Here is a 12,564-nt window from a genome sequence, read left to right as displayed (position 1 = left end):
AATAATGTGGCTTTACAGACGAATACTGCTTCCATAATTTAGTATTCTCCTGTCCATAGAATCATTGTCTATCCCAGCTGGACTAGGTCATATGCCAGGAAATAATTTATCAGCCACTTGATGTGTGTGTTAACATACCTGGAGTTCATCTGCCTTCAGGTAATCAAATCAATTGTTTTCAAATCCAAGCAATTAGGACAATTTGCTTTTATGTCCTTGGCCACTTCACCAGGCCATTTCTATCATGCCTTACGCCTCTGGCAATGCCATACAGTTTGTGCAGTGAGGCTCTGTGACCTGTCCACCTTAAGAGATTTCAAACACCTCTGGAGTGCAAAACAACCCTGCTTTGATGAAGACACTATCAGGCTTGAATTATAGGCATTCTCTATATTATGCTGCTTGAGCACATCCAGAGCACTCAAACAGCAAAGGAAGCCATTAATGGTATGAAAGGGGGAAAATACCATGTGCTGCCCGCCTCTGATCTGCCAGAGTTGCTATGTCCTGCAACTGTTTTCTTTGTTCTTCGTTAAGGCCCTGTGTCAAGGCTTGGTACCACACAGGGTTACGGCTCTGAATTGCTGCAAAAGAAAACATAAGTAAAAGGAAAGTGTTGAGTAAAGTGTTTTGTAGCTCAAAAGACTATTAACCCACTGCTGTTTTAGTCACAATAATAGTCTGTTGTGGTTACACAAATCAAGACATTTAAAACCAACAGTAAAACCTCTGACCTCTTCCCTACCACTGTAAATTCATTCAAGCATCTCCCCCTGTTCTGAAGGTTTACTGATGGCTTCTCCTTTCCAAAGGAAGAACTGTTTTAAGCATATATTGGAAAGCCTGTTTGGGAGTTCTTAACAGGTTCTAGTTTATAACAGTACACTCTGAAGTTAAAATGTAACTTGTTGGCCAGGAAAGGAAATATAGTTACTTACTCTGAAAAATTGTTTTAAATATCTGATATTCATCAATAGGGTTGTCTTCATCATCAATAATCGTGGAGTAGCCTTCCAAAGCAGTCTCTTCAGCATCATCTTCTTCCCAGTCTTCATCATCTCCATCTTCACCTGCCTGTTTTGCTAGAATTTCTAGATATTCTTGACCATCTTCATCAATGTCATCTTCATCACTCCCCAACTCCTCTGAGTTAAATGTAACACACAAAAAAAGGTTTCTCTCAGGAAGAGTAAGAACAATTCTTTGGAAATACAGCCAAATATGTAAAACAGGCAATGGAAATGGTCACAGTATAGTGCAGGCTAGAGGGGGGGAGCTCATGTAACCTGTCTCCTCAGAGACACCAATGTGTAAGTGGGAAAAGAGAACTGTCATAAAAATGTATATACAGATAGTTTGGAATGGCACTTGATAAAGCTTTAAACAAAGCAATATTCATGCTCCAAAGAAAGCCTGAAATAATTTCATGAAAACACTTTCAAAAGGGCACATTCAAAAGGGCTATTGAAAAGATGGCCTGAGAAATATAAAATATAGTAGTACAACAATATATATGATGACAATAGTTTGAAGAGTCCGGAATTCAACAGCAGAGATCAAAAAGCAATTGGGCTTTCAGTAGAGAGATGAAAACAAACAAATTCCTTTTAGTGTGGAAAACGGTTCCAAACAATCACTCAGACTGATGATGGAAAGACAAAAATATGGAAAGAGAACTGAAAGCTCAAGGAACCTCCATCAGAAAAAAAAAAAAAAGAAAAATACAGAATAACAGTTTCAGTCAAGAAAAATACAGAATAACAGTTTCAGTTTCCATACCTGTTTCCTCATCTTCTTCAGCTTCATCATCATCATCACTGTCATTTTCATGCTCTGCATGACAGGCATATGCTCTTTTCAATCCATTAAATAAAAGGATAAAAGCTGGCAGAATCTGTCCAGCAACTTGATTTAAAACCTGTGGTATTTGCTCCAGATCAATAAGAGCACACAAGCCAAGCACACACATCTTTCTATCATGAAGTCTACAAAACAGAAGAGTAAAAATGGTGTTGTTATGATTTACAAGCAGGTCATACACAGGTGTATCACAGAGAATCATCTTCAGAATTAGAAACACTCACCCCAAGAAACAGTCTACGTCGTTAAGCCACTGTGTTATGAAGTGATTGGTGACAGGCTCCACATTATTGGGAAAACGAAGATTTTCCAAGGTATTTAATAGTAAATGAGGATTGTAATACAAAGCAGCTATGGCAACCTGGAGGCACATTGTTCGTAGTTCACTGGTTTTCACTTCTCTGGTCAGTCTCTCCAAGGCAGCTTCCACAAATAAGGGTATGCACTGAGGAGTGGGAACCATGACAGACTTAGTGACCTAAACTAAAATTTGTTATTCTGTATTTCAACAGTCTGGCACATAAACACAGAGGGCATGAAATGGGAGCAATTTTGTATATGAGTTCTGCTGGCAATTAAGAGAGTAAATGAAAATGTGAAAATATTTAACCATGTGGATTTTGGGACATCCTGCACAGCAGTTGTAGCTCCTGGTTCTATAATTTTGTGTATTAAAAATTAAAAATAGAGGAAATGTATACCACAGGAAGTCCAGCAAAATCAACCCAGTCTTTTTTAATACATACATCAAGGTCAAGAAGTATTACTAACACTGCAAGGAAACAGCTGTTCAAAGGTGTAGGCTCTTCAGAGATGCCACACTAAAAAAACTGGATTCACAATAGAAGATTTTTTTTTTTCAAATAAAAATTAAAGTTTCCAAGGACCATATGCACAAATATTCAAAAGGATGCAAAAATGTTTAAATGGCTAGTATACAGTGCTTGTCCTGTGCACAGCAGAAGCACAGAAATTCATCTCTCAAATTACAATTTTCATTTGTGCATAATGAAGTCCCTGATTCCTCTATGACATTAATTGGGATTCTAGGAACTTCATTTTCATACTTATTTCAAAGCTATGAGCTTGAAAGATTGAATAATTTTCATTAAATATTCACTAGGATTAACTTAGAATGCAATTAATTGACTTTTTAGAACCAAGATGCTCCTAAACTGGTGCTATTCCAATTTCATGAAAACACATGAGTTTTGCAATGTCCTATATTCTGGAGACACAGTGTGCAATAACTATCTCTGCAGTGCTGTTAACTGAGTAACACTGAAGTAGCAGAGAGGATTATCAGTCACACCACACAAACGTCTTGTAACAAAACTCATGTTAATACATAATCAATATTACAGAATAAAATCTTTTTAAAGTATTAGTTTTAGCAACCAAAGTTGTTACTAACCTGATCAATGCCACGCCCTTTACATTGAAGAATAATTACTTCTAACAGCTTTGCTGCATGACATTCTGCATCTTCTCCAGCAACTCCTGTAAGGACCTGAAAAATAACCATTACTGTTGGTGATATCCCTTCAAGAAGTGTTCTCCATATACTGCTTTGCTTTGAAAACCTGGTATGAATTTACCCCCTTTATAACAATGCATAAACACCCATCAGTAAAGCAGCCAAATCCACAGCAATGGTTTGGTATGACAGCCAGAGACTGAAAATGGCTGAATGTGGGCAAAACTAACTTAAATGTGCAAATATTCAATAAATCTATGGATGCAGAGCTTACCACAGTAACTGCATAAGCATCAGCTTCCATTTTGCAAAACAAAACAAAAACTTCTCTTATGCATTAATGTACTGAATTTTGTAAGTTTTATTTACAAAAATGGGATATCCAGTGGTACACCACTCAATATCTAAAACCTGTGTTAAAGATTCACTCTGCTCAGCCAAGCACCAATCACTAACAGGTCATGGCAGGCTAATTTTCTTTTTATCCTATTTTGCTGGTTTCAAAATAAAATGTTCCAAGAATTTACAATCAGCCTGGTTGCAGCTTGTTTTCAAATAAAGGCTGGCAAGAGTTATTCACTATGATATTTAAACATCTCCAAAAGAATTACTCAGGAAATACCATGGGCAGTGCTGACAGTTCACCATAGCTCTTATATAGACACCACACGTAATATCCAGGAGTGGAAAACTGAAATCCCTACAAGATTACTATTAGAGATGATAAAATATTAACACCATCTCATAAAGAAGTATTCATTTCCTCACACAGGGCTAACATTCTGGAAAGCTGTGTATCCTACATATTGATTGGACAAAGAAAGCCCAGTTGGCAGCTACTGGTAACACACAGGACCTGAGAAGTTAAATACAGAAACCCTGCTCAGAAGTGCCTGGACTGAGTTAGAACAGCTGCATTCTGCTCCCAGCTTTCATCACTGACTTGGCACAAACTTGGGAAAATAACTTCCTACTCCTATCCCTTTACCCTCCATCCCTGCTCCGCTTGTTTAGCACACACACGGCATGTGCTATCCTAGTCACAGCAAGCCTACAAATCCCAGATAAAGGAAACCACCTACCTTTTGCAATATGTCTTGCATGCCCATGTGTGTAAAGTGTATTGCACAAAACCTGGTTTGTTTAATCTGCTTTTGTTGTGTATGATTTGTTTTTGCCTTTCAGCAAAAGTCTGTATCTGAAATTTTAACGCAACCTCTTTAAATTTCTCTGCAATAACTAAGCAGTTTGTGGAATCTCAGAGGATGTTAAATAGCAAAATGCTTTAAAGAACAGACATCAAAAGCTGTTTTGGAAAAAAGTATCCAGTTTAACAGCACATTACTTCAGAGATGGCAGGTTTTGTTACCACAAAGGAACCTACTCACCTTCTTGCACATACTGTAGATCATTTCAAGATATTTTGTGTCTGACAGAAGTGTATCTGTATCAACAGTAACATAATTATGCAAGAGAGGCATCATGTCTGTATTAAAAGAAGAACAATCAGTTAGATGCTGTTAAAATCTGTGTATTAATAATTACAGTTCTTGCTTAATGTTTGTCAAGATAAGTGTGCATCTAGTCATAGATGCCTTAACAAAACAAGTCTGGTTGTAGCAACAGCAGAATAAAATACTTCAAGTGTAACCTCACTGGAGCATTCTCCTAATATTCAGTCAAGATGCAGTTTACTATTTACAGCTGAAATTGCATCTATGAAACCATTTTTTATTTATGTTACTTACCAGTAAAATAATCAAAACCATCCTGCTGAAAGACTTCAAACACAAGAGGAAGAAGCTGCCACATTTGTGCAGAAACCTGTTGGCAGGTCAGACTATGAGCCAAGGAAAAGATCTCCTCGTAGAACTCTGAAACAAACAGAATTCTAGGTAAATGTAATGCCAATTCCATGCACTTTAAAAAACAAGGCAACAGAAGTAGAGATACCTAACACATGCTGCTGCAAAACTGTTCCAATCACCTGCAAACAGATCCCTTCCAGCTGCTGAGTAATCTGAAAGAAAAAAAAAGGGAAAAAAAAGGAGATTTATGACTATTTTCAATATTTGGAAGTAGCAATTAAACACATATTATGATTATTCAAAGCAGTTTCTATTAATACAATATAGTTTTCAAAACAAATTCCAAATTTCCCACTAAATGTGTAAGAGCAGCATTCTTAGCTAAGGATTTGCAAGATAGCTCTTAATACGAGGTGTTTTTGGAACTCTGGAAGAATCTCATATAAAAGAAAAGCCTGACAGTAACCCTGTGTAACAGTTAAGTCCCATTGAAACACTGTAAGTAAATGTATACCTCAAAGGGGGAAGCAATGGAAATTGCAGGAAGTATTTGCTGTTCCAGAAAAGTGAAATTTAAAACAAACAAACAAATCAAATCAAATACTAAAACACCTCCCAGAGCTAGCTGAGAATGTTCATATGGTATGGGGACAATCAGTCTAAATGCTGGTCCTACAGATTCAGGCAGTCTTCCCAATTAGTATTTATTAGTCCATGGAATAGCTAACAAAACAGTCATCAACCTGTTGAGGGCACTTACCTTGCACAGGGGCAAATAAGGTTCAGGTTTCTGGTCTTAGCTATGCAGAACAGGATTTGAAACTAACCTGCTAAATACATTATCTCTTGCAACACTGGTCATCCTGTGTGAGATGTCTCTAAATATAAATGTTTAGTGGTCAACATATTAAAACTGAGTTCCTCAGGACTAGCATATTGTTACAAATACTTTTCATTTAGGTGACAAGGATTTGCTGACAAAAACAAGTACATGAAAAGCTTGCTGAGCAGCTTTAGCAACAAGTAAATGAGATGAACTGGTCCTTGGTTTGTTGTATGGCAGCACTGCATTCTACCCTTGGGAATTTGTATTATGCTGCTTCCTTAGTAAAGTCTTCAGAGTCCTGAGAGTACAGTTTATTACTGAACTCTTTAGTCACTAAAAAACCCTATAACTTATTTATTAAAAAAATAGTAGCTGACTTTGTCACAAAGGATTTTAATCAGGGATAGCATCTTTTGAACTAGCTGTCCTCTGGACAGAAGTTAGTCCATTCAGTACAATAAAAAAAAGTTAACAGGAGTTTTCATCACACTGGAGATTCTCCAGGGCAGATCAGGCAGGTACAACAACCCACCACTGAGCACAGCCACAAAAGCTGTATTTACTGACATCCATTCTGTCCCAGGGAGCAAACTCAGTCAGCAGAGTCAGTGTTAGGAGATAACTGAAGCTTCATCTGTTCTGTTTGAAGGGCAGAGCTCATCAAATCAGAGGGGTTGTTTCAGCTGAGCTGTCAAGAGTCACATTGCTTCCCCTATTTGAACAACAATCTGAATTCCTATGGGAAATACTGTGGCATTTGTGCTCTATTACCACATTCACTGCATTAGAAATATGACCCACTCTGTTACAACTTTGTTACATGATAAGTACTTCTCTATTTTCTGTTTTAAGATCTTTTTGGCCAAAAGGACAGTTTTTCAAATAATAATGCCAAAACCAATGGAAGTATTAAAGACTTACAGTGTCTTAGACAATACGTATTAGCTTTAAAGTAGTTTTTACTTACTTCCTTGTGATCTTCAACTACACTGAGAAGTGTATCAATAGTATTCAGGATTCCCATTGCTGTCACTGCTTTGTCATCACTGCCCTCTTCATCTGGACCAGTCTGGATCACCTGGTTAAATGTCATTGCCTGCATGTAATAGCAGAACAACTCATAAATATGCCACTGAATTGTGGAAGTCTGACATCCTACACAATTTAAAGACTACTTCTGCTAAGAGAACATGAATATTAGCAGGTGACTGCTCCATTCCAGAGTTTCTTCTCAAGATGATAAAATTTGACTGTTAAGCCATTGAAGCTGTTATCCTTTATCTATTCATAAAAATAATAAATAAAATAAAAATTATTAATGATAAAAATATAAATTACATTACATCACATGCAAAAGAATACACTTTCTACAAGCAAGTTCTTCTAACACAAGGTTTGGTTGGTAGCTGAACTAGACTGAACACTCTGCAGGCATTCCCAGAGAGGACATGCAAACAATTCTGTTTAAACTCCAAGGCAAGGGCCTGGAACAGGGAAGCACTGGGCTGACCTCTGCTTTTGGAACCATTAGTACAACTTGCTAGATATATGGCCACTCAAGCTCCGAATTTCTCCTGCAGATTCAATTTTATTTTCACATTACAGACAACATAACATTATTTTCACACCAAATTTTTCATTAAAAAATCCGGTCCTTAATTTAATATTTTAAACCAGAAAACTTCAGTAACATTGCAGAGACTACCTAAAATGTGCTACCAACTTCATTATTAACACTGTCAGGAGAAAATACGTACAAAGATTTCTCAAACATTTCTAGAATCGTTCTTAGAAATTTCCACTTGGTTTAAGTTATGAAGCCAGTTTTGAGGAAAGACTGTCTAAATGTAGAAGAAAACTAGTTGTACCAATGCCCTTCAGCAGACTGGAATAACAACAGCTACTCACTGATGGTAAACTATCAATTTTAAATACCAGTCTTTCACATATTAAGCATCTTCCCAAGTCACCCAAAAGTCTCACCAAATGCTGTGTCATTTCTACTGCAATTGGAGTAACTTCTTCACTATATTCACAGATCATCTTCTGAATCACATTAGTAAGATCATCATTTTCAGTCTCTCTTATAATGTGTAGTAAAGCTTGCATTACAGGTCTAATGAATGGAGTAATATATTCTTTAGCTGTAAAACAAATGGAAACGTTTGAATTAACATCCTTAGAAAACCACAGATCAGTGTAAGAAATTCAATATATAATTTATTAATATTTAATGCATCAGCATTAATATGCCAAAAACATGGATAGTATAAATCATTATAGCAGTACTAATATTCAGAAGAATTTTTAAATAAAATTGTATACCAAGAGGATCAAAACTGAAGTATGAAAACCAGAGCTCTGCAGTCTTTATAGAATGCAAGATTACTTCTCCATGCAAATGTTAATTCAACAGGAATGGTACGTACACATTTTTGTCAAATTACCTAAGGTATTAAATACAGAATTTATGGTTGCTTTCTGGCTTTTATGTCAGCTTCAAGAATACTAAGACATATAAAACCTGCCAGGATAAAGATAGTTGGGGGTTTTTTTAAATAAATTTTAACAAGAATAAGCTGAGACAGATGTGCTTATATTGCCACTGTACTTCTGATTCAATTATTAGGTGCTGTAACACTGGATTTACTGTACCATGAAGTTGTTGTTTATAATGTTATAATAATTTTAATTTCTTAGAATGTAATTTACAATGTTATTTATATAAAACAATAGAAAATTTCCCAGCTGAAAAATTATGATGATTACAAATTATAATTACAAAAAGTAAATTAACATCAGGAAAGAAGAGAATGAGTCTGCCTGAGCACCACAATGTTAACACTTGTTCCATTAAAGCTTGCTGTAGCTGTAAGGAAAGAGGGCTACCTTACCTTTCTCTTGGTTACTGATGAGAACTTGAAGAGCTATGGCAGCTTCCACTTTCACAGGCATTTCCCTGTCATCGATCAGACACCGTCTTGTGAGTTCTAAGGCTGTCTGGAGATTCTGGTCACTCTTAAATTTGACTTCACAAAAGTAATGAAGAACCCAACAAGCCTGAAGAAAACCCACATTGAACAAATTCAGAGCTGCAAAAACTGAGAACAGGATTATCAACTACATGTATACTCATAACCTAAGCAAATCATTGAATCTGAAGTACAACTACTGTTGAATAAAGACAAAAAAGATACAATAATGAAGATGTTTGAGAGTGTGGAGGCTGGTCAGTGGGAGGGCTCGTCCTTCAGACATCACTAGACCAGTACTATGATCTCAAGTTCATCTTTGGCCACAGGTTTTGTGTGAGCAGTACAGTCTACATGCAAAACACAAATAGACCCTACCACCAGACACAGATGGAAAACTGTGCACACAGTGCTGCAGCCATGTTAAAACTACACAGTAACTACAATCACACACAGACTGATACAAATCTCTGAGATAAGTGCACAATTTAAAAGGTGCTAAAAAGAGAGCATTTGTTAGAGGGAAAAAGTTAAAGACTCCTGAATCTTCCAGCTGGAACAGACAGTGTATCTTAACGGTAAATGTCACACTTTCTTACCCGTGCTCTCATGTAACCCAGCTCACTGCTGAAGAGAGGGAACACGTGATTCTGCAACATATATTCCATCTGGTCTTTATAGATCTTTTTCTGTCAAAATATGAATAGAAGCACATCAGTTTAAAACTGTACACAAAAATGTATTTCTAATCCAGTAAAAAAAAATTCCCATGATAAAAGTCTGAACGAACCCATCAGATTTCAAATTTATCCCTTTAATAAAGTCAATTATGCAACAATGAAATCCTTTATAGTAATTAAACTTGGATCCCACATGGATTTTTATGATTTTCAGTCAAAATAGTGACACGTTTTTCCCCTGCCCTTTTTGATCCCTAGAGACACCTTTTAAATGGCGGCACATTGCTCTGGCATCAAAAGCAAAAGCGGTCAGAGAAACTTCTTAGAGCTGTGGTCCAAATACAAGTCCATACCCTGCATCTTTTCTGCTACCATTCCAACTGAGCAAGGTTACTAATTTCATTTTATTTCCTTTCTTCTATACACAAAAAAAGCTCATTAAATGAACAACCTCTCACTGAATGTTTTCCCCTTCCTTCCACAGAAAAGGGAATGTAGTTAAGCATAGCACAGAAAATGGTGTAGTAATTCTCACTAGAAGCACAGAACTTAAAGGAACTTAAAACAATAATCTGAATTTGAACATGAGCTATAAAATTTGAGTAAATAAGCTGACAATGAACCCAAAACAATTAAGTTCAACATCTAAAAAAACACCTGGCAGCAATTCAGAAACTTGTGAGCACTAATTACTATTTGCATTTCTTCTAAGACATTTTAAGTCCAAGAAAAGAAAGAAGGGGGGAAAAAAAGAACCAAAAGAACTACCAGATTTTTACACTTACTTTTAGGAGAATTTCAGCCAAAGAACCAATCATATGTAAAGCACCATCCTTCTTACGAGGGTCAGCATTTGGCTCGGTAAGGATTTGATAACAAAAGCCCATTGTCTTCTGCAGGACCTGGATTACATGTAAGGTTAGTCAAAGTATTCCAATTGATCATCTCAGATACCACTCTCAGTGCTCTGAAGTGCCTAAATATCCAATAATCTGCTCCAAGTCTGGACTTTTGGTGATGTTTTATGTCTTTGATATAAACGCACAGCAAATACAAAAATCACAAACAGACCAGCACAAAATAAAGTCGAAATTAAAAATTTTAGTGTACTACGACATGGGAGCAGAAAAGTAAAACTTTTATTAATAGCTCTTTCGTCAAATAAACTAAATTTAGCTAGTGTTGTATTTCAGTATAATCCTTGAACAGCTTACCTCTTTCCTTTTACTACAGGATGTAAACAATAATGTCTGAGCAGCAGTTGTTGGAGAAATGAAGTCTTCAAATACATCTGTTAAGTAAACATGTAACAGTTATAAATGTTGGTCGTTTACTACATTTTATGATCCTAATGTATTTAATATGAAACAAAAGAGCAATAATTTTCCTTTCAAGTGGTTAACTGTGCTTTCTTGCTACAGATATTCCAAGACCAAAGAGTAACAGATGTTTGGATACATGTTTCGTGTTCTTCATGATCACTGGCTCTATATGTCTAATTTGGAATTGTGTGTCTTTCTTATTAAGATAAATCTTTTGAAACAGTAGAAGCAGTCAAGTTTTAACCATTTATGTTATTTGCTATAGGCAAGCACACAGAATTAATTGAGTTAGAAAATGCTCAGTTTCTTATTTATCTGCAGAAGAGGATTATCAGAGCCTTGTGTAATATCTGTAGTGTTTACAGGTCTGTGCCTTGGAACTGAGGTATAAAAACTCCCAAACCTCTCACGACCCCATGTTCTAGCCACATAAACAATCCTAGTGGAGGGAAGAATTTGTTCAGAAGTCTGAAACATTTCTTTCTTCCCCAGGAGGATTTAGAGTAAACCCCAACAAGCCACAGGAGGTGAAATCTGACAAGTCTGGAACACCAGGCTTACCCCATAACATTTGATTTACCATTGGGGTGAATCTGTTCAGATCTGTGCCACATGTGAAATTCCATAAGACCATTAGAAATCCAGGGCCTGGAATATTAGCTGTTGTAAAGCATAACCTTTTAGTAACATTAAACTTATGTATTTATTGTTAGCAAGACCTGGACTCTTTGACTTGTAACAAAAACTTTGTAACTGTAAAAATTAAATACTTCTATGAGGGTAAAAACTCCTGTGTCCTCGATGGTGGCGGCTTTCACCAAAAAAGAACCCCTAAAAAAATCCCACCTTTGCATGAAATCATATTTTAACACAAGTAGATTTCAAATTCTCACCAAATTTCATGCGAATATATTCATATGGATCTTCTTGCCAAAGCTCTTCATCAGCATCTGTATAGCACATCAATGGAAAAATAACATCTTGGATAATTCCCTGAAATAAAAAATGAAAACAGGTTAGCACTTCTCAATCAACCTCTATATTCTCTCCTGTGTTTCACAGATTTTGTCCATCCTGTCATTTCCTCGTATAACATGCTAACATTCTAAAACTATTTGGATGTAGTGGCTTTTATGTGGTAGTTCACCAAAAAGATCTTTTACCTTTAGGTAGAGTTATAATACAACACAAGATACTACACTGGATCTGGATGATATGTGGAGATAATTCCACTCCACTGTGGAATATCTCCACTGGATGTATGTGGAGATAATTCCACTCCACTGTGGAATATCTCCACTGGATGTATGTGGAGATAATTCCACTCCACTGTGGAATATCTCCACTGGATGTATGCAGAGATAATTCAATGCCATAAATTCAGTAGCTAACACCATCTCCAAATCTGTTGTGTTGCTGTGTTACACTGTAATCCTTAATATACTAAAGCACAAAGGAGAGATAGCAAAAATGCAATTAGCTGGCTTTGTTCACATATCAAGGTAACCTTCACCAAGCAGGCTTAAACTCTTTCCACCAGCAATTTGCATGAGAATTCCCTGAAATGTGAATTCTAGCAAGGGTAGAAACTCCGTACAATAGACTGACTAATGTACTAC

General features: G+C 36.4%; 1 protein-coding gene and 1 non-coding gene across 2 annotated transcripts in view; both read right to left on the bottom strand.

Moving 5' to 3' along the window:
• The window catches only part of IPO7 (importin 7), a 35,369-nt gene that overhangs the window by 4,661 nt on the left and 18,144 nt on the right, over positions 1 to 12,564 (bottom strand). The window contains exons 10-24 of the mRNA XM_051803878.1: positions 11,839 to 11,938; positions 10,838 to 10,914; positions 10,409 to 10,525; positions 9,543 to 9,632; positions 8,866 to 9,031; positions 7,955 to 8,115; positions 6,939 to 7,067; positions 5,291 to 5,357; positions 5,086 to 5,211; positions 4,726 to 4,823; positions 3,275 to 3,370; positions 2,085 to 2,305; positions 1,780 to 1,985; positions 939 to 1,145; positions 468 to 584 (exon numbers count right to left, since the gene is read on the bottom strand). Of these exons, the coding sequence (XP_051659838.1) occupies positions 468 to 584; positions 939 to 1,145; positions 1,780 to 1,985; positions 2,085 to 2,305; positions 3,275 to 3,370; positions 4,726 to 4,823; positions 5,086 to 5,211; positions 5,291 to 5,357; positions 6,939 to 7,067; positions 7,955 to 8,115; positions 8,866 to 9,031; positions 9,543 to 9,632; positions 10,409 to 10,525; positions 10,838 to 10,914; positions 11,839 to 11,938 (1,978 nt within the window). The remainder of the gene's footprint in view (positions 1 to 467; positions 585 to 938; positions 1,146 to 1,779; positions 1,986 to 2,084; positions 2,306 to 3,274; positions 3,371 to 4,725; positions 4,824 to 5,085; positions 5,212 to 5,290; positions 5,358 to 6,938; positions 7,068 to 7,954; positions 8,116 to 8,865; positions 9,032 to 9,542; positions 9,633 to 10,408; positions 10,526 to 10,837; positions 10,915 to 11,838; positions 11,939 to 12,564) is intronic.
• LOC127478546 (small nucleolar RNA SNORA23) lies at positions 9,177 to 9,359 on the bottom strand. The gene has a single exon (XR_007907270.1). It is a non-coding gene; the product is annotated as a small nucleolar RNA SNORA23 (small nucleolar RNA).

Source organism: Manacus candei, unplaced genomic scaffold, assembly GCF_025592945.1.
Source record: "Manacus candei isolate 608988 ecotype Guabito, Panama unplaced genomic scaffold, ASM2559294v1 h1tg000060l, whole genome shotgun sequence".
Taxonomy (NCBI): Eukaryota; Metazoa; Chordata; class Aves; order Passeriformes; family Pipridae; genus Manacus; species Manacus candei.
The sequence above is the reverse complement of the archived record's forward strand: the minus strand, read 5'-3'. Positions and strand labels throughout refer to the sequence as shown.